We start from the raw sequence: 22,994 nt of genomic DNA, 5'->3' as shown, positions 1-22,994 counted from the left end.
ATGGTATACATACTGTTTTTTAAAAAATTATTTAAAATGTAGTTAATAGAAGAAACATAGAATAATTTCTTAGTATATCTCCTTTAGTCCAATTGTTTTTATACGTCCCTTTAATTTGTTTGCATGCTTTTCTGATGGTTGGTAAGTAGTTTCATGTTCTTTGTATATAGGCAGAGCATTTGCGGACCATACTCTGCTAACATGCTTGATACCGAACTGACCAAAGCAGGAAAATCAAACATCTGTCAAAATTCTGTACTTCTTAATGCTTATTTAACTTTTTGTAACATCTTAAATTTTTAATGTGATACTTTTATTGAAATCGTTCATAGTAAATGTAGCATTTTCATATATTAATGTTCAGATAAGCATTGTAATTTGGATTGTTCAGATTAGCTTATTTATTAGCTTTTATTTCTACATTTTTTTCTAATAGTTGTGATAATTGAAATTTAAGTTTTAATTCAGAAGTGACTTTCTGATTATCTCATTCACTAATTTTGAATCCATATTAATGAATTGTGAAGATGGTTATTTTATTTTATTATGCCTTTGTAGAGACAGAAAACATTTCATCTTTATAAGTTGAATATGTCAACTTGTTCTTAGTTATGCCTTCAAGTTGACATCATTTAGCTTTATTTTAATAACCTTAGTATATAATATCTTAGCCAGCTAGCAGATATTCAAATTAACTCACTTTTCGATACTACTGCCATTGCTGAGATGGATGATGTTATTCTCTATTTTAAAATTGATTTACTATTTAAATCAATTTATTTAAAATTGATTGACCATTTGTGGAATTGCAACGTGTGTATGTGCATAAGATTAAAAGCAACATTAAATGACTGCCAAAACTAGCTCTCTTCATAAATATTTATTGAGAAACTTTTATTTACCAGGCTAGAATTTAATACTATACTTTATGACAAATACTCTTATTTAGTAATTGAATTTCCTAATTCCTTGTTTGGTTACATGGTGTTCACTATAGAGAAATGTTACACTTTCATTAAGTTAGATCTCTTTCCACTCTGTTCTCCTGGGTAATCACATCCACTGTATCTCCAGCTGCTGTCATGGCTAATATGAAATTTCAGAACAAACTATACATTGTCTCTGTCTGGCCACCATGAAGACATCTTAAACATAATATTTCTAAAATTCTTCCCTGTCTTTTATATACAGTGATTTCGCTCTTGTTTTCTTTTGAGTGACAATTTTGCCTTCGTCCACATCTGAGATTCCCTCGTTCCCATTCTTTCCCAGCTAGTGTGCCATTGGTTCTCATTCCCCTTTCACGTGTCACAGCTCACTTGAAGCCAGAGCTGTCGCACACACAGCCACGTTCCAGTGACAACACTTCTACTCAGCTGCAGGCTAGAATTGCCTTGTGCTCCTGCATTAGCTTTTGGAAAGCCCTTGTCATCAGTTTTTCTTATTCCCAGATAGATTAATTTTCTGTTCCTTCACCTTCTCTTTCCCCATGAGTTCCTCCAAAACCTGATTTGATCTGTTAAAGTTATACTTGAAAGTATTGTTCCGTAATGATGTTTTTACATTTTTTTTTCAAGTTTTAAAGACTATAAGTGTGAAAAATGTCTGATGATATATTTCATATAGTTACAAAACTAGGTATGGTCGGATACACCTTTAATCCCAGCATTGTGGCATATTAACAGGTAGGTTTTTTTTTCTCAGTTAAGGGCTAGCCTTGGTTGAAGAATTAAAAATTATATCAATATTTGAAATTAAATAAAATTGTATGACAATTATTAATAGAAAATACCCATAAAGTCTAGATTGTAATAAAACTATTCAATTTTTATAGAGTAAGTTATCAATAATTTTAAGTATAGTATAGATTCTTCTAGATTTGGAAAGGGAATACTTTAGTCTGTTAGGTCCAAGTATAGGTCCATTTGTAAGTTAAAAATGTTTTTTAAGTTCCTGATTATGTTCTGCTAAATAGAATTATGGTCATTGTAGCTGGACCTGGAGTGGAGAGGGGAATTGCTTGTGTAAAACTGAGAGAATCTACCTCCCTTAGTGATTTCAAGTGCCACAGGGGATTCCTTGGTATGCCTGCCCTTCTGGTATCTGTGGACCCCCAGTAATTGAAACATTCTTCCAGATCTTGAGGCCGCGCCACTGTCATCGGTGGCTTATAAATTGCATTGGCCCTTTTGCCATAATAGTGTTTGAGTTCTTTTCTTCTTCTTATATTTGTTTGTTTGCACACATATCTTTCTAGGTCAGAGGTGAACTTTCAGGAATTGGTTGCCTCTTTTGACTTTGTGGCTCCTGGGATAGAATTTAGGTCATCCTGCATGGCGGCAAGCACCTTTGTCCATTGAGCCATTTTAACAGTTCTCTTTGAGTTCTTGGCATGCTTTTTAGTACTTAACGTTCTCTTAGTCCCTTTTCTATTTGTGTTTTGCTAATAATTGTATGTTACTAAGTTTAAAAGTTTATTTGATGTCATGTTAATTGATGTAATTTTTAATGTTACAAAGTCTAAGAATACACACTAGACATAGCTACAGTGTGTGAAATTGTAAACCAAATTCGAAATGACCTCATGTAATCTTCCTCTTTAAAGCATGGTGACTCTAGAGAGCTCTAGACATTTTGCTTACAGCTGACTTTGCTCAAACTCCTGAATTTGAGCTCGAGACTTGACCTGCGTTCTAGCAGCTAACCTAAATAAATGTTTCACCAATTTGTTTAATGTTTTTATCAAGATGAACTTTTTACATTGCTGTGTAGTTTCCCACTTAAGAATTTGAGGAATAGTCAAGTGTGGTGGTGCACACATTTAATCCCATTACTTGGGAACCAGAGATTTCTATGAGTTTGAGGCCAGTTTGGAGACTGAATGTCAACAAAAACAAACGCTGCTGCTGCTGCTACTACTACTACTACTACTACTACTACTAATAATAATAATAATAATAACAGCAACAATAATAATAACAAAAACGGGACATTTTGGATTTCATAAAATGAAATCCATAGAGCAGTGTTTTGTTTTCATTTTAAATTTGTTTCATTCTTCAACTGTGACTAAACTAGCTTTTGTTAGCTACATGAGCAAAGTAGATGCTTTATTAAAAGTCTTACATTTTCTTCTAATTTTACTGTAAAATAATGCAGTCAGTGGAGAACTAATATTGGTGCTGTGTGCTGCATCAGTTACTAAGATGAAATGAAGTAAGAAATGTTCAGTTCTCTGTAAAACATAAATATTAAGTATTTTTCTTAAATGACAAACCTCTCTGCTGACACAAATAATCCTAATCAGGCCAAATTAAAAGACGTCCTGGTTTAATGGATGGCAAGACTCCCGGGTAGTCCCAGGAAAACATGAAGAGGTAAAGAGGTTAAACGGGGGGATCACGGGGAACAGGGAGACCACGTGTTTATTCTCTGGGGGCAGTTTAAATAGGCCGTGGGAGTAGTCTTGGCTTTCCCCAGGGAGGGGTCACCATTTGGCAGGCTTTCTCAGAGGTGGAGTTTGGACTGAGGCAATTCCCAGGGGAGGGCGCTTGGAATGGAGTTTTCTGCCCAGCATTCCAAAAATGGATGCCAGTGGGTAGGATGAAGCCCCCAACTAAACAATAAACAACTAAGGTCCTTTGTATGAAGAAATATTTAATTGGGTGGTTTTGGTTTTTCCCTGTCCAAGGAAAGTTTCAACAGTCTGGAACAAGAACTACAATACAGCCAAGTGGTGGTGGCACACGCCTTTAATCCCAGCACTTGGGAGGCAGAGGCAGGTGGATCTCTGTGAGTTCGAGGACAGCCTGATCTATAAGAGCTAGCTCCAAAACTACACAGAGAAACCCTGTCTTGAAAAATTGAATGGATGGATGGATGGATGGATGGATGGGTGGATGGATGAAGTAGTGTAGTACAGAAAGCCCAGTCTTGTCTGGTTTTACCACATAGTCAAGATACAAAAACTTGCTAGCCTTCCCCCAAATACTTTGACTCATGATTTTGTTAGTGAAACAGCAGTCTAACTTACATAGATAGATCTAAGGACTTTTTGAAAGATAAACAAGGTCCGCATGCACACAGAGCTCTTCAGCCGTTGGTTCAGCTATTCACTATTGGATTTCAATCAGAATGTTGGGAGGTTCTTTGATGCTTCTTCTGTGACCTTCCTTCTTTGATGTGAGATTTAGCGTAGAAACTTCATCATACTAGGTGCTTACTAAGCATTCCTAACAGCTTAACCAGGAGACTCGTGAAGATGCCATGAAAAAAACAGGACCTCTGGGTCTCACAGAAGCATTTGGGATGAATTCGTGGTTTTATTATTGATCTTTGGGGATGAGCTTAGCACAGACTTCTTTCTGCAAAAGTTTGGCAGGACAGGTGAGAGCTTTAACTTACAATTCTTAATAGAGAATAAAAACCAAAGTGGAAAAGAAAGGAAAATTGAATCAGGTAAACTTTAAATAATCTAGAAGAAATAATAAAACATGGCTGGCAAAGCTGAACTTTGTTACAGACTGAGGCTGGTGATGTAAGAAGAAAGGATGTTAATATGATCACACATAGCAGTCTAGGAAATCCAGGGTCTGTGGAGGGTGCTGGGCAGCCACTGCCTTCTGCGTCAGCCGAGAAAACATAAACCAGGCCGGGCACTGCTAGGACACACCTGTAATCCCAGCACTTGGGAGGCAGAGGCAGGTGGATTTCTGAGTTCCAGGACAGCTAGAGCCACACAGAGAAACCCTGTCTTTGGGGGAGGCGGCGGGGGGTGGTGGTGGTGGTGGAAGAGAACTTAGAAAGGAATTAGTTAGAGAGCTCTTGAGAAGTGGAGGAGAATGGAGATAGGAATAATGTAATACAGATTTGGAAGCAGCTATAATCCTGGGGCTAAAAGTTGAAGCATAAGAGGTTTTGCTATTATTAGGTCTTAGACTTGGAGAAAGTTTTATGCAAACTTGAGAATGAAGCCTTTGATGTGTTAACAACTGTTTGGACTCTTAAAGGAGTAGGCATAGCAGAGCAAATAAAAGTGTTGTGATTAAAATCCCTTGTAACTTAAAAGGAAATTATGAGTTTGAGACTGAGTGGAGGTAAGGATTATATAATTATATTTTTAATATGAAAATGAAAAAAACTTATAAAATGTGGTTTCTTTCTTTATGCATTTAGTTGTTCATCTTTTATTCAGAGTCTCTTCCCCCAAACCACCTCAATAGCCCACACTGACCTCACATTCCCAAACTTAGCTCCCTACCACCCTCTTTCCCCCTCTGTTTCTCTGTCTCCCGCCCCCCCCCCCCCACACACACACAGAGGGAGGGAGGGAGGTATGGGGAAGAGCTGTTTGGAAATGCTTACCAATTATAGAAGAGCATGACAACATGTTGCTGTGTATCACTGACACTGTCTTAAGTAAATGGCATAGGTTTCTGAAAGTAGTATGACTGTGAGAGTCATCAAGTGAGTCTGCACTATAGAAAAGTAGTACAGTGTGAAGGCTGCTGTGAGTGCTTCTAGACAAGAGCCTGCTCAGTTCTGAGACTGCTCTAAGGGGCTTCAGTTTTGATTTTGAGGCTATAGGAATCAGTTCTCCTACCATGTGGTTATCAGGCTTGGCAACAAGTACCCTTACCTCTTGAGCCGTCTTACTGGCCTTTAGTGCCACTTTAGTCAATTGCAGTATTAATAAGTAAACATGATTTTCTTAATAAAGTACAGTCTTTGATGAATTCAGAAGGCAATTCCGCATAAAAGGTATTGTGGTAGTGCTGAATGTGGGTAGTACCAGTGTACTGATGTGATGGGTAAAGTCTAAGGACTTTGGCTCACGTGCTCTGTTTAGGGATTTGTTCTGTATTATGACCTTACAGAAAAATTCATTTGTCTGAGTCTTAGTGATAATGTGTGCTCATACTATAGCTTTATTGTGAAGTATGGTACTTAGATGATGAAGATTTTATATTTCATTCTAATAAAATAAACAGCACTTAAACTTTTGTACTGTATGTTAGAACCCTTTCAGTCTAATAGTATTTGGCCTGTTTGTTTCTTTGATATAGCTTGTTAAAGCCAATGACATACTTAACATCTCATTGTAACATATGCATACATTTAAACATATATTTATATATGTCCATCAGTCTGCCATCTACAATTCCAAAAAGTTAAGAAAATTATCTTTACAACTCTTTATTCTACCCTGTATATATATTTTGTCATAGGTCAGATTGTTATAAGAGATTTTTCCCAGACACTGGTAGAGATACTATGTTATCTGTGGTATGCTATCTTTTTGCAAATCTAAAAATCTCTGTAATCTCAAGACTCTTCTGATGCCACGAGTTCTAAGCAAGTATATATTTTTTAGCTTTCATACTTTAAAGCTAATTATGCTGTTTATAGTATTCTGACTCATTTATTTTTCCCATGGAATTAATCTATCCTATGACTCAGCAATACCACTTCTATATATTTATCCAAAATAAGTCAAAATCTAGATTCACAACGATGCCTGTATGAGAATTTTCATAATGTGTTCTCAAACTAGAAACAAGCAAAAAATCTATAGCAAGAGAATGAATTAAAAAAACACCACTAGACAGTAATAATCTGCTGCTACAAACAACGTGGATGAGTATTCATAAACACACTGAAATTGTGTGTGGCAGTATTCTCTTAAATTCTGGAATTGAAAAACTGAGCTGTGTTATGAGGAAAGCCATATTAATGTTGGTGCTTAAACACAAGGAGAAGCTGGTGGAAATGCTCTGTCTTCATATGCACTCATCAAAACTGGCCAGGTGCGTCACTGGACATCTTGGGATGTTGTTGCCTGTAAATTATGCCTCGTGTTAGCATGGTTAGGAGACAAAGTGAAGCATTCAGGAAATTGAAGGTGACAACATAAACAGTATAAAGTACAAATGTTTGACCTCATACAGGTTCTTAGGAGCAGTTTTGTCCCCCCCCCCCCCGTAATTATCGCACCTGACATAAATAAGCTGACTTAAAAATACTATCTAGGTCTATAACTTGAGTTCTCAAAGACAATTGTGGTCTGTGAGAGAAGTCTTAGAAGGACTAAGTGAGAGCCTTTACATCATAGCATAACACCAGCAAGTTTTTTTTTGTTGTTGTTTGTTTGTTTTTGTTTTGTTTTGTTTTGTTTTTCGAGACAGGGTTTCCCTGTAGTTTCTAGAGCCTGTCCTGGAACTAGCTCCTGTAGACCAGGCTGGCCTCGAACTCAGAGATCCGCCTGCCTCTGCCTCCTGAGTGCTGGGATTAAAGGCGTGCACCACCACCGCCCGGCACCAGCAAGTTTTCTTATCTGAATTTACGCTTGAAAAAAGTTTAGGCAAGTAAATATACTAAATTTCTGTCAAAATGGGGCCAGAAACAACCACTTTCACATGAAAACAATTCTGTAATGATTGTAGTCTAGTGAGGCAATAAACCCCAGTATCTAGCTCTCCTTGAATAAAGAGTGTGACAGGTGGTAAGGATATGAAAATAATAAAGTTCTTTCTGGGATGTGACAGCTTGGGTTTAGATTCTAAATCTGCCACATAATTGGAGGGGTCAAGACATATTAATTAATTCAGCCTTCCACAGTGGTCACACTGTAAGATGCTGTTATACCATCATTATGTGGGGAGCCCTGCTTCTTTAGGTTTTGCTACTTACCCACTGCAGTGATTTCTGCCCAGCTTTTAGTATTCTGGGACCTACAAATGACATGGCCACGTGTATGTACACACACGGATAGGAACACATGCATTTCTTCTACCATCTTCCTCTCTGGTGTTATCGCCACAGTTGATGTGGATCACATCTTAGTAATAATAATGAGCAGTCCTTTTTAAGCCTCTTTGTAAGCACATGCTCTCTTACAGACCATTTCTTCTTTTATGTTTTTGAAGGATAAATTTTCCCCTCGTTAATATTTTCATACTTTTTATACATCTTTTTTCATTATGACTGAAAATAGTTCTGTTTCTTTTGTTTTCCTTTTTTAAAGTTTTCATATTTCCTTATTACATAGATTAAATTTTGAACCAACTGTTGATAAATTTTAATTTGCAGTATTAATATTTTTAATGAACAGATTTAGGAACTTTGATCATATTAGGTATGTACTTCTTTCCAATAATAGCTCATGTATTTTATATTTAACCAAATAAGTCATTTATTTTATTCATCTTTATACACATTGATGACGATCAAGGAATAATAAACAAATATGCAAGTATCTTTACTGCAAAGGAGACTTTTACAGTTATTAGTGGCACATCAAATGTTATCTTCTTAATCGTTTCACTTATATGTTCTTTAATTTTTTTAATTCTTTAAGTCTGTGATTTACTAAATACTTAGCAATTCTATTTACTACAAATTATAATATATTAATCAATCCCTATTCTAAAGATCTCATTTCAATTGTAATAGAAATAGAAGACTGAGAAACTTGCATATGTATTAGTAATATCCCTCCCATGTGGTGATATTTTGTTTGTGCTATAACAGATAAAACTTACCTGAAGATCAGAGTGAGAAGCTAGCCACGCTAGTTGTAATTATAGGGAGGCCAGGTAATGGTGGCACACACCTTTAATCCCAGCACTAGGGAGAAGGGAGGCAGATCTTTGTGATTTCACGGCCACCCTGGGCTACACAAGATCCAGTCAGTCTAAAAGGAAACAGAGCCTTGCAGTGATTGTTCACACCTTTAATCCCAGTAGTAGGGAGGTGGAGGCAGGACGTGCTGTTGCTGGGCAAAGAGCAGAATATTAGGCAGGAGAAGACAGGAGCTAAGGATTCATTCTGAGGTTTTGTAGAGACAGCATTCAGTCTAAGGATTTGTAGAGACAGGAAACCCCATTCCGTCTAAGAATTTCATGGAGGTAAGAACTAGTGACTGGCTGCCGCATCTCTGATCTTTCAGCTTTTACTCCCAAATATCTGTCTTCAAGTTTTTTCTTATTAAGACCAATTAGAACTCGTGCTACACTCCCATGTTTCAAATGGACTTGTACTAAAGTGGGGGGACATTTGATGCCATAATCTTTAAAGGACAGACTTCCTAGTTCTTTTTCTACTGCTTCTTTTCTGTTTGGCTACTTAAAATGTGTTCTGTAGAGCTCACACATGTAAGCTTTGTCAGTAAAGTTAGGTTTCTCATACCAATCAATAAATAAATTTTAGCCAGGAGTGATGGCACACCTTTAATCCAGCACTTGGGAGTAAAGCAGGAGGAACTCCATGAGTTTGAGGCCAGCCTGTGAGTTCTAGGACAACCAGTGAGATCCTGTCTCTTAACAAACAGTAAACAAACCAAAATTAGTTCCAGCAAATACTTTGGGGATCAGTACACATGGATCAGGTAGTGATAAATAACGAAATCAAGACTATTCTAATGGCACTTACTTTAGGAGTGGTGACATTCAACAAGCTGTAATTGAATACTGCAATCATAGATTGTAGGGTGGCTCCTGAAGAAGATAGCATTTTTCTTGGAGTTGTGTGGAAGGGCGTGGAAAGGGAAGCATACAGGAATGTGTAAATAGCATTTGCAGATAAGCAAATGGGAATAAACACTAAGACATTAACAGACTTAGTCTGGTCTATTGCTGTATAATATCTGTGTGAAAGATCAAGTACACCTTGAGTTAGTAGTTTGAGAAAGGTTTAAAATCTTTTTTCAGATAGTAAGAAATCACAGTAGGGTTTAAGACAGGAGAATGCTGTGAAACATTAAGGTGAAAACTGTTTGGGGAAGTTTATCTGGCCTTGGATCTAGATTTGGTGTTTAGATTGTATATGCACGTATTAAATGACAGGCACCATTGACAGCTGACTTCCCAAGATTAGTATTGATTAATGGAACAGGGGTAAAGCCATGGTAAACGATGTAGCCTTCCTAGTTTCTGCCTGTGTAGTCTAGTTAGTTTAGTTCCCTTTTCCCTTGTGTGTGTATATATATATATATATATCCGATGTAGGTAGTAAATTTTATGATTATCCTAAATATAAAGGGCCAAAGATAGAATTGATAGCACTTGCCTGGTACATTGAAGGAAACCAAGAACAGCGGCATAAGGAAGCAGAAATAAGCATTTACAAATTGAGTGGTTATTTTTAGTTCTGCGTCACTTGGTATACAGTTTTTAGTTGTGATATATGTATATACCGTCTGATACTTTTTGCTCTTGTTTCTCATATGCAGGCTGAAGGAGAAGACAGTCTGAAGAAGATGCAGCTGATGGAGCTTGCAATTTTGAATGGCACCTACAGAGACGCCAACATTAAATCACGTAAGAATGAGCGTGGGCAGGATTACACCTGTTTATCTACAAGCCCATTTCCTTTTGGTACCACAGCATAAAGCCAGTTGAAGTAATGATAACATTTACGATACAACCAAGAGCCCCATTTTTTTTTTTAATGCTTCTGTAAATGATGGCCTGCTCAATTTTATTTTATGCCAGCATATCAGGTTTGGGATTGTAAATTTACTCTTCTGGTGAAGGGGTTCAGAAAATGTCTTGTTGTGTTAACTATCCGGTTAAGACTTTAAACATGTTATATTATGCAAAAGACAAAATTTTGAAATTTTTTTAAAAAAGAGCTTATTTGAAGTGTCTAAATGAAATGGCTCTGCTGTTGAAGTCTTTCCTTTCCCCTTGCTTGCATGTTTGCATTCATGTTTGGTTTTGTGTGTGTGTGTGTGTGTGTGTGTGTGTGTGTGTGTGTTTTGTTTTTCTACTTAAGTTCCTATTTGAGTTCACAGAGGTCAACTGGTGAGAATGGTTTTTAGCCAGTGTTCTCCCTTTCATGGTTTATGGCATAATTTTATAAGCTTTCTGAAAGAATAGTGTTTTATAAAATGTATGTTTTGAGACAACATAAGGTTTATATGAACATATATTTAGAGCATTATTAATTTTAAGAAATTGATGGCATAGTCAATATTCCCAAAGGTAGGCAACCCTGTGAGTTTAACAATAGTTACTTTAAATGGTTGCCTTTAGTTTACTTTTAATAGTCATGAATTTACTGATAGGACTGCTTTCTGGTTCTTTTTCTTGCGCAATAATTCCAGACATACTGGCAACATATACTTAGTGCTTACTTACCTAACTTAACCCAGGTAGTTTCCCTGAAGCTTGAAGCCAGTGCTGCTCTTTGGAAATAAACCATATGTGTTTCTGTGGACTTCAATTATAATTTTTTAATTGCACCTTTTAATTTGAATGTTTTTTGTTTTTTGGGTGATTGGTTTTTTTTTTTTTTGCGTGCACTTTTAGACTGACAATATTTTATACTGAATATATCACCAAATAAATGAACAGTATAACATTTTAATGGTCTTGATCAATTTTTTATACTGGGTTTTTAATTTTTGCATTATTTTCAATCATGTTGTAAAGGGAAAGCTGCTTGCATTTGATTGGTGTGCTTTGGCATTTTTGTGTGATCAATGCATGTACTAATGATTTCCTTTTATTTTTCTTCTTTCCTGCTTTTTCTTTTCTTTTTCCAACTTCCCTCTCATTTCCCCATATTTTATACTGCTATCCCTGTACTTCTTTCTAAATTTCTTTGCTTACTGTAGCAGCCCTTGCCTTTTCTCTTGCAGCAACTGCCCAGGCTGCTCCAAGGATCATCACTGGGCCTGCGCCTGTCCTCCCACCAGCTGCTCTGCGTACACCTACGCCAGCTGGCCCTACCATAATGCCTTTGATCAGACAAATACAGACCGCTGTCATGCCAAACGGAACTCCTCACCCAACTGCTGCAATAGTCCCTCCAGGGCCTGAAGCTGGGTTAATCTACACACCCTATGAATACCCCTACACGTTGGCACCAGCTACATCAATCCTTGAGTACCCCATTGAGCCCAGTGGTGTGTTAGGTAAGTATGAGTCCATTACTAGATGGTTAGTGCATTCCTGACTGTGGTGTCCCACCTCCACCCCCCAGACTCTGAAATGATGTCTATCGAAGCCTAGAGAGGCAGTGTAAGTTTTGATCAGGAAAGGTTGAAAACTAAATTTGTGTTTGTTTTAGTTCCTCACAAGTTCTCCCATTAAGTAGCAAGCTATACCTTAATTTGGTTTACATTTAGTGTAGTGTCTCAGAATCCCTAGGTATATTTGCCATGTACATTCTCAACCAGACAATGCTTTTATTGCTTAGGTGATTGAAGTTCTTGAATTTTAGGCTATTCTTGCCACTTTGTCCTAATCATCAGCTCTACCTCCCAAAATTAGATTTGTTCTGTCTCAGAGGTTTACTTGCTAGCTGAATTTGAAAGCTCATTGAGAGTTTATTAAATTTCTATTGTGTATTATTTAAATATTTATGATCCCTTAAAGGATGCAGTTAATAGTTGCAGTTTGAAGGATTTTCAGCTTCGGTCTTTTGAAGTCCTGGTTAACATAACCAGTATTTTACAGTTTCCATAGTCACTATGAACTAGATGACCACACATCAACTTAATAAATTCAGTCATGTTAGTGGCAAAAATTAAAGTCATATAAACTCACGGGTTTACATGATCAAAAAGCTATATTCTTGAAAAAGACATTATTGATGCCTTTTTTTTATAGAGTGGATTGAAATGCCAGTCATGCCTGATATTTCAGCCCATTGACTTGCTGGATGAAGGACTAGAGTACAGCAGCTGTTATAGCACGACCAGTCAATGTGGAAAAAAAAAAAAACTCTGTACAACCCCACTGTTTTACCAGACAGAATTTTGAAACTTTTTTTTTCTGAATTGTGTATGACCTTTGGTGCTGTGTGCTTGCTATTGATTTTTTAGAACTTTGATCTTTTAAAGGGCTTCCCCAGCTTAATATTAATTGGAAAATCTTTAATGAACTTGGACACAAAGATTTAAACTTGAAAATTTATTGTTCATTTAAAGAAAGCCACAATGCTCTGTATGTTATCTGTGTGTGTGCATGCACCTACGTGCCTTTTGTTTTATAAACAAATGCATTTTATTGTAATGTTTTCTGTCTGAATCATTGTAGAAGTCAGAATTATACCACAGAAATGTTAGCGAGAAGCTGTGTTTTGTTGTACATTTCTTGAAGCATTTTTTTAAAAATAACATGTAACCTGTAACCTTATTTAAGTTTTCCTTTCTATTAATACTCTGTCCTGTGGCCCTGTGCATGCTCCTTCCCCAGCACTCCTCTCTGCTGCACTCACAGCATCTGTTCCTGAGGAGTTACTACTCTTGGCTTTCTGCATGTCTGGGGCTCCTGACTCAGTACCAGAGCTCCCTAGTTTTGCCAGATAGAATTATATTTCTATGCAATCTGCATATCTAAAATGAAAAATAGATTCTCGACCAGTTTACTGCTTAGAGAGAGCAAGAGGCACTGCTGTAAAATTTCTCATTGTAAAGCAACATGTTTTGTTTGGTTGGGACATCTAAAATTATGAAGACTTGAGTATTAAACCAGGAAAATTAAGAGCAAAATATGCAGATACCCAATTATCATTTTCAAGGTTCTTAATAATAAGTACTGAGTGATAAAAAATACCCTTATGATTATTGTTGTTTATTGCTTTGCCACCTAAGCAGTAAAACTTATGATATCGGCCTTCTGGAGAACTGAGAAAATTATTTTAAATTCCCAGTTTACAGTAAATTTGCACACAGATAACATGCATGCTTATATATCCAGTCTCAACATTATTTTAAAATAAGCAGTGCCCTTCAAAACAGATGCAGACATGTGTGTTGGTGGTAGTGAGGAGATTGGTATTAGCATCAAATCTTCATTGATGACTAATGTTTAATTCCCTTCCTTTTATCTTTAGGTATGGCTTTCCCAACGAAAGGCTAAGAATTCAAGAACGGTCTTAACTGAACCCTCATCAGATCTGAATTTAACCAATGCTTAGTCTCAGCAGCCTCCGGGGAAAAGCTTAGCCTAGCAGTCAGTGACTTACTTGCACTTTTGCACATAGATATAAAGTAAAATGATGTTATTAATTTGGATTAGTCTGTTACACTGCAAAGCAACGGTAATTTATAAAAGGAGTGTATAGTAGTATACTGACTGCTAAGTGTACTGTACTGTTTGCTTTACTAATCACCTAATTCATTGCAGTTCATACTTATTGACTCAAAAGTTTAAAACCACAATCTGTAGGCTTTAAGAGTTGCTTTTTAAACCTTTTTAAGTAATAAACTATGAAAGTTAAGGTTAGCAAATACTTGTCAGTATTAAATGTGGCATTATTTAAGTAGTTCTGCTGCAAGAAAGGCACTTCAGTGAATATGTGACTAGTAAAGCCCAGCTACGTCTGGATCTCATAGCGCTTGTGAGACACTGTGACCTGGGACTGTCCATGAAGGGATGAAGTAGGTGGAAGGCCAACCTGTTTGAAACGAATGCAATATTGATAGATGCATATATACATGACATACTACAGTTAATTTTAAAACTACTGTGCCTTAACGTGTTTCTAAAGCTTTTTGTAGTAAGTGAACATTTGAGATCCATTTTGATAAACCTGCTGTCGATGTTTCCCTTATGTATGTTTTCTAACTTTGTCTTGGTAATTGCAATTTAACTAGGTGCGGTGGCTACTAAAGTTCGAAGGCACGATATGCGTGTCCATCCTTACCAAAGGATTGTGACCGCAGACCGAGGTTAGTTTAGTTCTGCAGTTCTTGTTTATAAGCAATGCGCTGGGTGTCCATAAAGTTTGCAACACCACACCTGATGGAAAAATGTAATTGTTTACCTGCACACATTTCTTTTCCTTCCCTAAATTAATTTAATAATTGATTGATTTAAGGTTGTTTTTTTGTGGTTTTGTTTATGATTTTGTTTTTTTTTTTGTTTTGTTTTGTTTTTTTGGTTTGGGTTTTCACCCCTTCCCTTTATATTTTAATTTATTAAATCTTCTGTTAAATGTCCTAAGATTTATTCCAGTTAAAACATAAATTAGTCAATTTGAGAAGTTATTAAAGTTTTATATTACCTTAGCAATTTTTAGTAATAATTATTGCTAAAACTTACCCTTTAATTTTTCTTAATATTTGGGTTGGTACTGCAAAATGAATCGAACAGATTATGTGTTCATGAGAGAAGTAAAAGAATTGCTTCTGTGTAATTTTGGAGAAAACTGAAGATTTATTTTTCATTTATCTATATAATAAAACATTGAGCCACTGTATAAATATGAGGGTATACATGTCAAGTATTTAGCTAAAATCAACAGTCAGGACTGTGAAAATAATTTTTTTATGATACTTTTTAATGAATTAGAAAATGAGTTCCCTCTTACTCTACTTCTTGCCAAAATGGATCCTTTGATTTTTTTTTTTTTTTTTTGTCTTTTGCTGCTAAAATATATTACCTGAAGGTAAACTATCCTGAAGTTCTGTGGTATGTGAGATCCAGCTGTTCGGATATCCTTTTTGACTAACCTGTGACTGGAAAACAAGTCCTCATTTTTCTCACTTTCATATTTGTAATTTGTGCCCTCTATATGCCCTTGGACCCATTTTTAAATTATTTATTCTTATTCGAAAAATGGTAGTTTCGGTTTTTTGACATTGAATTGTTTTTTGCTTTTTTGTGTGGTGTTTTGTTTTGTTTTGTTAATTGCAAGATTGGAGCCCCAAGAAAAGTAGAAAAGGACCTAGCCCACTTGACATGGTTACTCTTGAATACCCACCATAAATATTGGACACAGTTGTTTTGTGTGTTAGAAATAAAATGCCTTTCCAAAGACACCAATGATATTTATCATATACGCTGAAAGAGTCCTGAAAATTTTAGCTGCTGTATTCATTTTTTTCTGTGGTAATTATTTGTTAAACAAAATAAATCCTTTTCTGGGGGAACATCCATAATGATAAAACTCCATACAACTGTGCCAAGTGTGAGCATATTGACCATTCGAGGAAGTTAGATGGGGAAGGTCACTTTAGGTGTGGGTGATATCATATGTAATTGAAGCTGTATCATACCGTTAAAGTCTAAAATAATTCTCTTACAGAGTGTTTTGATTTTGAAGTATTTTTTCTTTTTAGATTTTTCTTTCGTCTTAGGAGACTTTCTGTCATTTTGTTAACACAACGGTCCTTTTTCACTTTGTACTCCAGAGCCTTCAGGTAGCTGAAAATATTAGACCAAGATCGTACTGTGTTCATAAAATGGCAACACATTCCATACATGGCTCATCTGTAGCTGTGTTTATTTTGATTAGTTATATTTGTAATTGAAATGCAATGTCAGCAAACCGAAATTCCTTTCCTTCCCTCCATCCCTCCTTTCCTCCTTTCTTCATCTAGAAACAGATGGCTTACACTTACTATCACCACATGTACTACTCATTGGGTCTAAGGGAGATGACCGAAGTCCTTGACTTACATTATTTTATGATACTACTGTTCTCTCTATTTTTTTTAATTTAAAAAAATCTTTCAAAGAGAAGATTATTATTAGCATTCATTTGATGCAAGGACACAGCCCAAGGACACACAACCATGTAACTATTTGTGAGCATTTAGAGTGGTTGCTTACTGAAAACAAATTCACCACCATGCTTATTTCAGAATTGGTTTAAAACTTAAAGGCCAACTGACTATAGTTGTAATGAACTGTAAGTGATTTTGCACAGTTGACATAGCTGTGTGTACTGCAGGAGGCCAGGACATGGCAGAGGATGTATTCTAGATGCACTGGATATGATGGTTTGCTTTGTTAAATACTCCACACTCAAATGTCATTAGAAACTGTCCACACAATGATTTGATAAAAATCATTACTTAAACAAATTAAATTTTGGAGAGCAACATTTTTATTTTTAAATTTTAAATAAAATTCTACTTCCTTTTAAGAAATTCAGGGAAGTTTTGATTATATTGAAGATACAGTATTTTTGTAGTATTTATAAGCTGTCCTAATTGATAAACTATAGAAAACATTTTTGTCATACAAAGGTAAATATTATAGAACGCATTTAAACCCTGTGAACGTTACACCTGCTAGGTCTGAGTTATGAAGTGGCGTAGAGTCTTAACTTTGCACTGAGCATCTTTTCATTCACATCTCTCCTGCCTTTGTCACAGTGGCAGCAACAGTACAGAAAGTTCTGTCAAACCTCAGAGTAGAGTAGAATAATTAAGCTGTTGAATGAGTCTTAAGAATCATACTACTGTTAAGTGGACCAAGTTTGGTGAAGTAGACTGTGACAGGCTGATTCAGGAAGGAGCTACTCAAGGACATTTGGAGTGATAACTTTTCCACTTGAGAACTACTTTATGTTTTACTGTAATTTTTTTAAATTTTTTGTTCTTTTTTGTTACTTTGCAAAAGAAAATAGTATTTACAGGTGGCTTCTTTTAAAATATAAAAATATAAAGCAGGAATGTATATGAAATGTCAGATTTTATTGTATTTGCAGAGTATTAGCTTTGAAATTGAATAAAGAAAGCTATTTGTAGTTTTAAAATGCCTTATTGGTATCAGTTAGAAATTTCTTCTATTTTTTATGTACTTAGAGTTCTTTGAGGTATAGAGTTTTAAATGGCAGGATTTTACAGTGTTTACATGCAAGTGCATTTTATAAGTGTTCTATATGTGTAAATTAGTATTTCAACTGGAAAGTGTTGGCTGGTGCAAAAGGCCTGGCCTTTTCTGGTTCCCATGATGTTGCCTACACTGCTAGACTACAGTATTGCTCTGTATCATGAGGCCAAGGAAATTCCATGTTGTTTGTAAATAGAATAATTGAAAAGCAATAAACATTTATTGAACAAAAGAAACCTTGTTTGGCCCAGAGTTTATGTTGAACCAAATTGTTCATAGAAATTTAAATTTCTTTAGATTCATTTCTGTTAATCATCAGTTATTAATAATCACATCCATCATTAATAGTTGCTTTATTGCTTGCATCTGAGAGAATACTAATGCTTAATAGCAGTCAGATACTCATAACTGCACTGACTGTTCAAAGTTCTTTATACCAAACCTATTCATCATTGTTTTCCAGTTTCCTTCATTGACTGCTACTAACTATTAGTTGTTAGCTGTATTTTATTTCTATTTTTTCTGTTAACAAGTTGGGGTTTTTCAAATTATTTTTGTGGGAGTGGGCTCCTCTTTATTTATTTGTTCAAATCATGATATGAAATTGTCATGATTTTTATTGTATTCTGTAGATGGTGTCAATCAGTTTGTCAGAATTCAACATGCTTTTTTTTATTAGTTGTATTAGTTTTCATGTTGTCATTAAGCCGTCACTAGCTGAAACTAATCTCTTCTCTATCTTTTCTTTTCTTTTTTTTGTTTTGTTTTTGTTTTTTTTGTTTTTGTTTTTTTTTTTTTTTTTTTTTTTTTTAACCACCCAGCCGCCACCGGCAACTAACCTATGACCTTCTGACCTCTGAACTCTTCACCCAATGATGACCTGACCATGCCTGCCTGCTGATCAGTTAACTGGTAATCGCCTTTGCTTGCCTGTCGTCAGTGCAGCGAGCTGAGGCACTTGTCCGTTCGTCTTACCATCTAACCAAACAAAAGACAAAGAAATTGTCCTCCAACTCAGCTTTTCCCCCCTGTTTGGGTGAAAGTGGTTCTAGAACCTGCACTGAATAGTAGTAAAGCAATAAGGCCCGATTCATCCCACAGCACTGATCATCTTTCAATGCCCACCCCAAGCGAACGGTAAGAAGGCCTCTCTTAAGAAGGGGAGACAGATGGCCCTAACTACTCAATGACAGAGGCAGTTACTGTGAGAGACTTGTAGGACTCTTTTTCTTCTCATAGCAAAGTCAAAGCTCTCTCTGAATGTACTGTGTGACAATGCATCATGCATGAACCTTCGGTCAGGGATGTCATTGGTGAAGTGACTTCAAAAGTATTCAAAATTTGACATGCTGTTTGTTTAGTCACTACAGTGCCCTCAAAGGGCAGAAATTGCAGCCTTTTTATATTGCCTGCCAAAATTTGAAGTATTAGAACAAAGTGTGCCATGAGAGAAAAGCTTAACAAGGAGTTTTGGAAAGTAATGCAAAGAACAAAACTGCAACACTATTTTTAAAAAGTTGGGTATCTTAGTTAATTTCCAAATCTTTATTTTACACCACCTTAAAAATTATTCGAGAACAAGGTACATGCATTATGTGTCACATTACTGGGCAAACTGTTCAAATATTTTTTTTAAACCTCCCTGTATAGAAAATATCATTAAGGATGTAAAAGCCATGCTTGCCTATTTGCTGTATACATGTAATGAAATTGTAGATAACGTGTAGTGCATTGAAACAAATGAACAAAAAGTAGATACTTTTACTATACAAGGGTGCTGGTGCAGAAAAAATATATATATATTTTTGGAAATGTAGCATTTTATACTTTCAAGTGTTATAAAAAAAGAAAAAGAACAAAGAAACCCTTTATTTCATTAAATGATTTTTTCTGGTGGTTGTCAAGAAACAAAAGACCAAAAGAGCCTTTTTGTCTTTGTTTTTTATTTTTTAAGTATTGGAATAAGTCTAAAGAAAAAGAAAGTGCCTTATTTTCCTTCATGGTCATTTAGTCAAGTGTCCTGCAAGAGCAGCTCCTCCCTCAGAGTAAAAGTTAGTGCATGTCCTCCATCGCCCAGTATGTGAAAGGAGACACGAGGGGAAACAGATGAGTTGATGGTCTGAATTATATGATTTGTGTCACGTTATCTTGATGCCAGTTTGCCAAATCTGATACTGTGAAAAAAAATGTAATAGCTTTTCTAATGTCCGACTAGTAAATTTTAAAATGTCATTCTCTTACAAATCATAATTGAGTTCTTTTGGTTATTACCGTCTTCAGTGTTAGCCCAGAGGATTCTGAGGTTAGAAAAAATTATGTGAGATCTGAATATTAGTTTACAGATGACATTAGAGCTTTATTTTATTCAGAGAAGAGGGATACATTGAATTTTTTTCTTAATAATTGGAGATAATTGTAATGCCTAACAAACTTTTTCACAAAAATAAATTATCAAAATCCTTTATTGTGGAAAAAGTGTTAAGTAACCCAAATTTAATCAGACTTTATGTCATACCAGATACCTTGTGTAGTCCATCTCTGCTGGCTTTAGTAACTTTTCCTCTTTAAAGGAATGTGGGAATCTAGCATCACAGTGCATATAAACACTCAGCTACATTTCTTTCATCTTCATTTTCTCACAAAGTTCCAACAGTTCTCTAGTTGAAGCAGTTTGTGGGCAAAGCCTGCATCTAAATACTTGAGTTCATAAATTTAATTGCTCAGTACCAGAGGTGGCAAATCTCATGTGATAGTGGGCTCCTGGCTCATCAACTCATGCCCTCTTCCATACCTTCATGGCTTCACAGTCAAGGTCAGCAGGAAGTTCATTGGGCACCTTCATGGTGACCTCGCCATTATTCTGTCTCTCTTGGAACCATTTTCAGTTTATTTACTATGCAATAGACAGTTGTTGTTTGTACTCAGCTAGCTTTGGTTTAATGACCACGGCTTTGTCTTTCTGTTACACACGTGGTGATTTTGATTTATTTACAATATATGCTGTGCCATTTTGATTTTTATTTTGTTTGGTTGGTTGAATAAATTTGCGACACTCAGAACACTTGAGGTGATAGTTTAAAAAAAAAACAAAAAACAGTACCAGTATTTGATCCAGTCTCATCTCAGCCGTGTTATACCTGGACATTTTAGATGTTTATCAAAGGTCTTTTATGGGGAAGAAAGTAAATCTGTAAACAGTAGACGTGTGACGTTTATGAGTAATGCTGGCTCTGAACAAACTTCTGAAAACTTAGTTGACAATGTTTTGTGTCAACTGAAAAAAGCATGACTTTTGGAATCTCTGAATGCCTTGGTTCTCAGTATTATCACTCTATTGAATTTTTTTCTTATTAAAATATGTAGTTTTTAAGACTTTTTTCCTGACAGTATTATGTAATTTTTTAGCGTGGGTAGATGGGAGTGTCGCTGGTATGTTACCATACAGCTGACATGTATTTTTTGTCTATTCTTTATTATCTTAGTAGTTTCATGCTATGTATGTACCATAACCAACCTATTGCCTATGAGAAACATGTAAGATAATGTATTTACAGCCATTGTTACAAGTTTATAATGTATTTTTCTATCTTGTTTTATATGTATGTTATATAACATTCAGAAGAATTTTTTTCTTGATTGAGAAAAGGAGACAAAATGCAAAATCCACACTTTTGATAACTGAAAATTGCCAATTGTTTTGCAGTACTTTATTATATTGGGTGTCTTGTCTTTCTTGGGCTTTTAGTTAGCTGATGAATGAATACATTAGACACTTCTGGGTTTTAGTTGGGATTTTACATAGCTTGCATTTTAATTCTTTGGTTCTTTGCTGTTTCTATTAACCCATAGCATTATTTTAATAAATGTTATAATACCAACCTACTAACTCTGGACTATGTCTGTTTATTAACCTTTACATGTTTAATGAAAAAAACAGAGATAAATAAAGTCTTGAGTTCCTGGACTAACGTTGAAGAGCGTGGCCACAGATAACATAGGGTGACTGTTTTCTGTGCTGTCTGTCAGCTGACGGTTGTGCACACTACTGCTAAAGCTTTGGGTGTTCTGGCCTTTACCTTGGAGGGTCGTGCAGTGGAGACGGGAACAAGGTGGCATCTGTTTGAGTCATTCTCGTTATGACACTGGCCTTTCTGTATCTGCATTACTAATTTCACACTTTATTTTTCCTGCTCCACAATAATCCCTGTCTGCTGACAACACAAAGAGTAAACAAAGGTTTACTGTGATGATCACCTTGAGAAACCAGTCTGATTCCTTATTGAACCATTTCTACAAGCAGGTCATTTTCAGTCCCATTATAATGTTAAGAGTCAATTGATATTTTCCCTGTGTTGTTTAGCCAGCTGCTCCTGTTAAAGCTAGTCTGTTTTTCTGAGCAGTGCTGCCCAGTCTTGTCCGTGCCTCTCGCACCCCCACCTTCAGTGTGTTACAGATCTCTCTCAGGTGGCTTTCCTCTTAGTCACTTTCAGAACAGCCTAGACAATTACACAAGAGGTGCAGTAAAGCGAACACTGTAATCTGACATGGTGTCGTTCATTTCTAGCATAGACATACACTTAGGATTATTTCCCTGTCCCATGCTTCACTTGGGTTTGTTCTGTGTAGAAGGACCTCTGATTATAACTTCTCTTAACACTTCAGTCCATACGTTGTTCACAGATTCATAATTTCCTGTGTGTGAAAAAAAATCCTTTAACATTTTTAAAAAATCACTCTTAGGATGAATTTTGCTTTTATAAATTATGCTTTACATTTTGAAATTATATTTTAGAGTCCTTAAAATTAAGAGCTGAATTATAGGATAACTTTGTGAAAGCATACTGTTAAAATATTTGTGCATATGTGAAGCTTAGAATAGCAAGACTAGTTTAATAAAACCATTGTTCACTTTTGACCCTGTACACATATGGAATAATCTCTAATTAGAGGGGGAGGCTTTGTAATATCATTGGATATGCAGGTTGCATTGCCATAACCACGTGTGTAGTGCTGTATGAAAATTTGAATATGCTGTCAGGCTGCTGCCCAAATTTTCATGGTATTTGGCACAACAGTTGATGAGGAACTTCTGTGCCGTTAATATTCTCTGAAGCCTCAGCATGCAGTGAGGGTACTTCATGTGTGGCTGCATCTTATTACCACTGTTTCTACTGAAAATGTTGTTCAGAGACAGTCTCACATGATGCAGATAGCATTGCAAGTCACATTTTTATATTATTGCAATAGTATTAAACAGCCGTATTGCTGGGGTGGGAGAACTTTTAGAGTCACTTTATTGTTTGATGCTATTTGATGAAATGATTACATATGTGTTTTCAAAAGGCTGTTGATATTAATGTTCTTAGTAAAGCATTTTTCTTTTTCGTTAGGTAAAATATCTAGGAAAACATGAAAATTACA

The 22,994-nt window shown here is 35.9% G+C and overlaps 1 protein-coding gene across 6 annotated transcripts in view; it reads left to right on the top strand.

Annotated features, from left to right (window-relative positions):
• Qki (QKI, KH domain containing RNA binding) overlaps positions 1 to 21,455 on the top strand; it is a 123,912-nt gene extending 102,457 nt beyond the window's left edge. The window contains exons 5-8 of one of the 6 annotated variants that reach the window (XR_005286503.2): positions 10,229 to 10,316; positions 11,618 to 11,917; positions 13,843 to 14,680; positions 18,395 to 21,455. Coding sequence is in view for 5 of the 6 variants with exons in the window: in XM_038338766.2 (XP_038194694.1) it covers positions 10,229 to 10,316; positions 11,618 to 11,917; positions 14,606 to 14,680; positions 18,395 to 18,411 (480 nt within the window). In the remaining variant the exon portion in view is untranslated. The other 5 variants (XM_038338767.2, XM_038338766.2, XM_038338769.1 and 2 more) reach the window with 5 other exon arrangements.
• Positions 21,456 to 22,994: the final 1,539 nt, after the last annotated feature.

Source organism: Arvicola amphibius, chromosome 8 (genome assembly GCF_903992535.2).
Source record: "Arvicola amphibius chromosome 8, mArvAmp1.2, whole genome shotgun sequence".
Lineage (NCBI taxonomy): Eukaryota > Metazoa > Chordata > Mammalia > Rodentia > Cricetidae > Arvicola > Arvicola amphibius.
The sequence above is the reverse complement of the archived record's forward strand: the minus strand, read 5'-3'. Positions and strand labels throughout refer to the sequence as shown.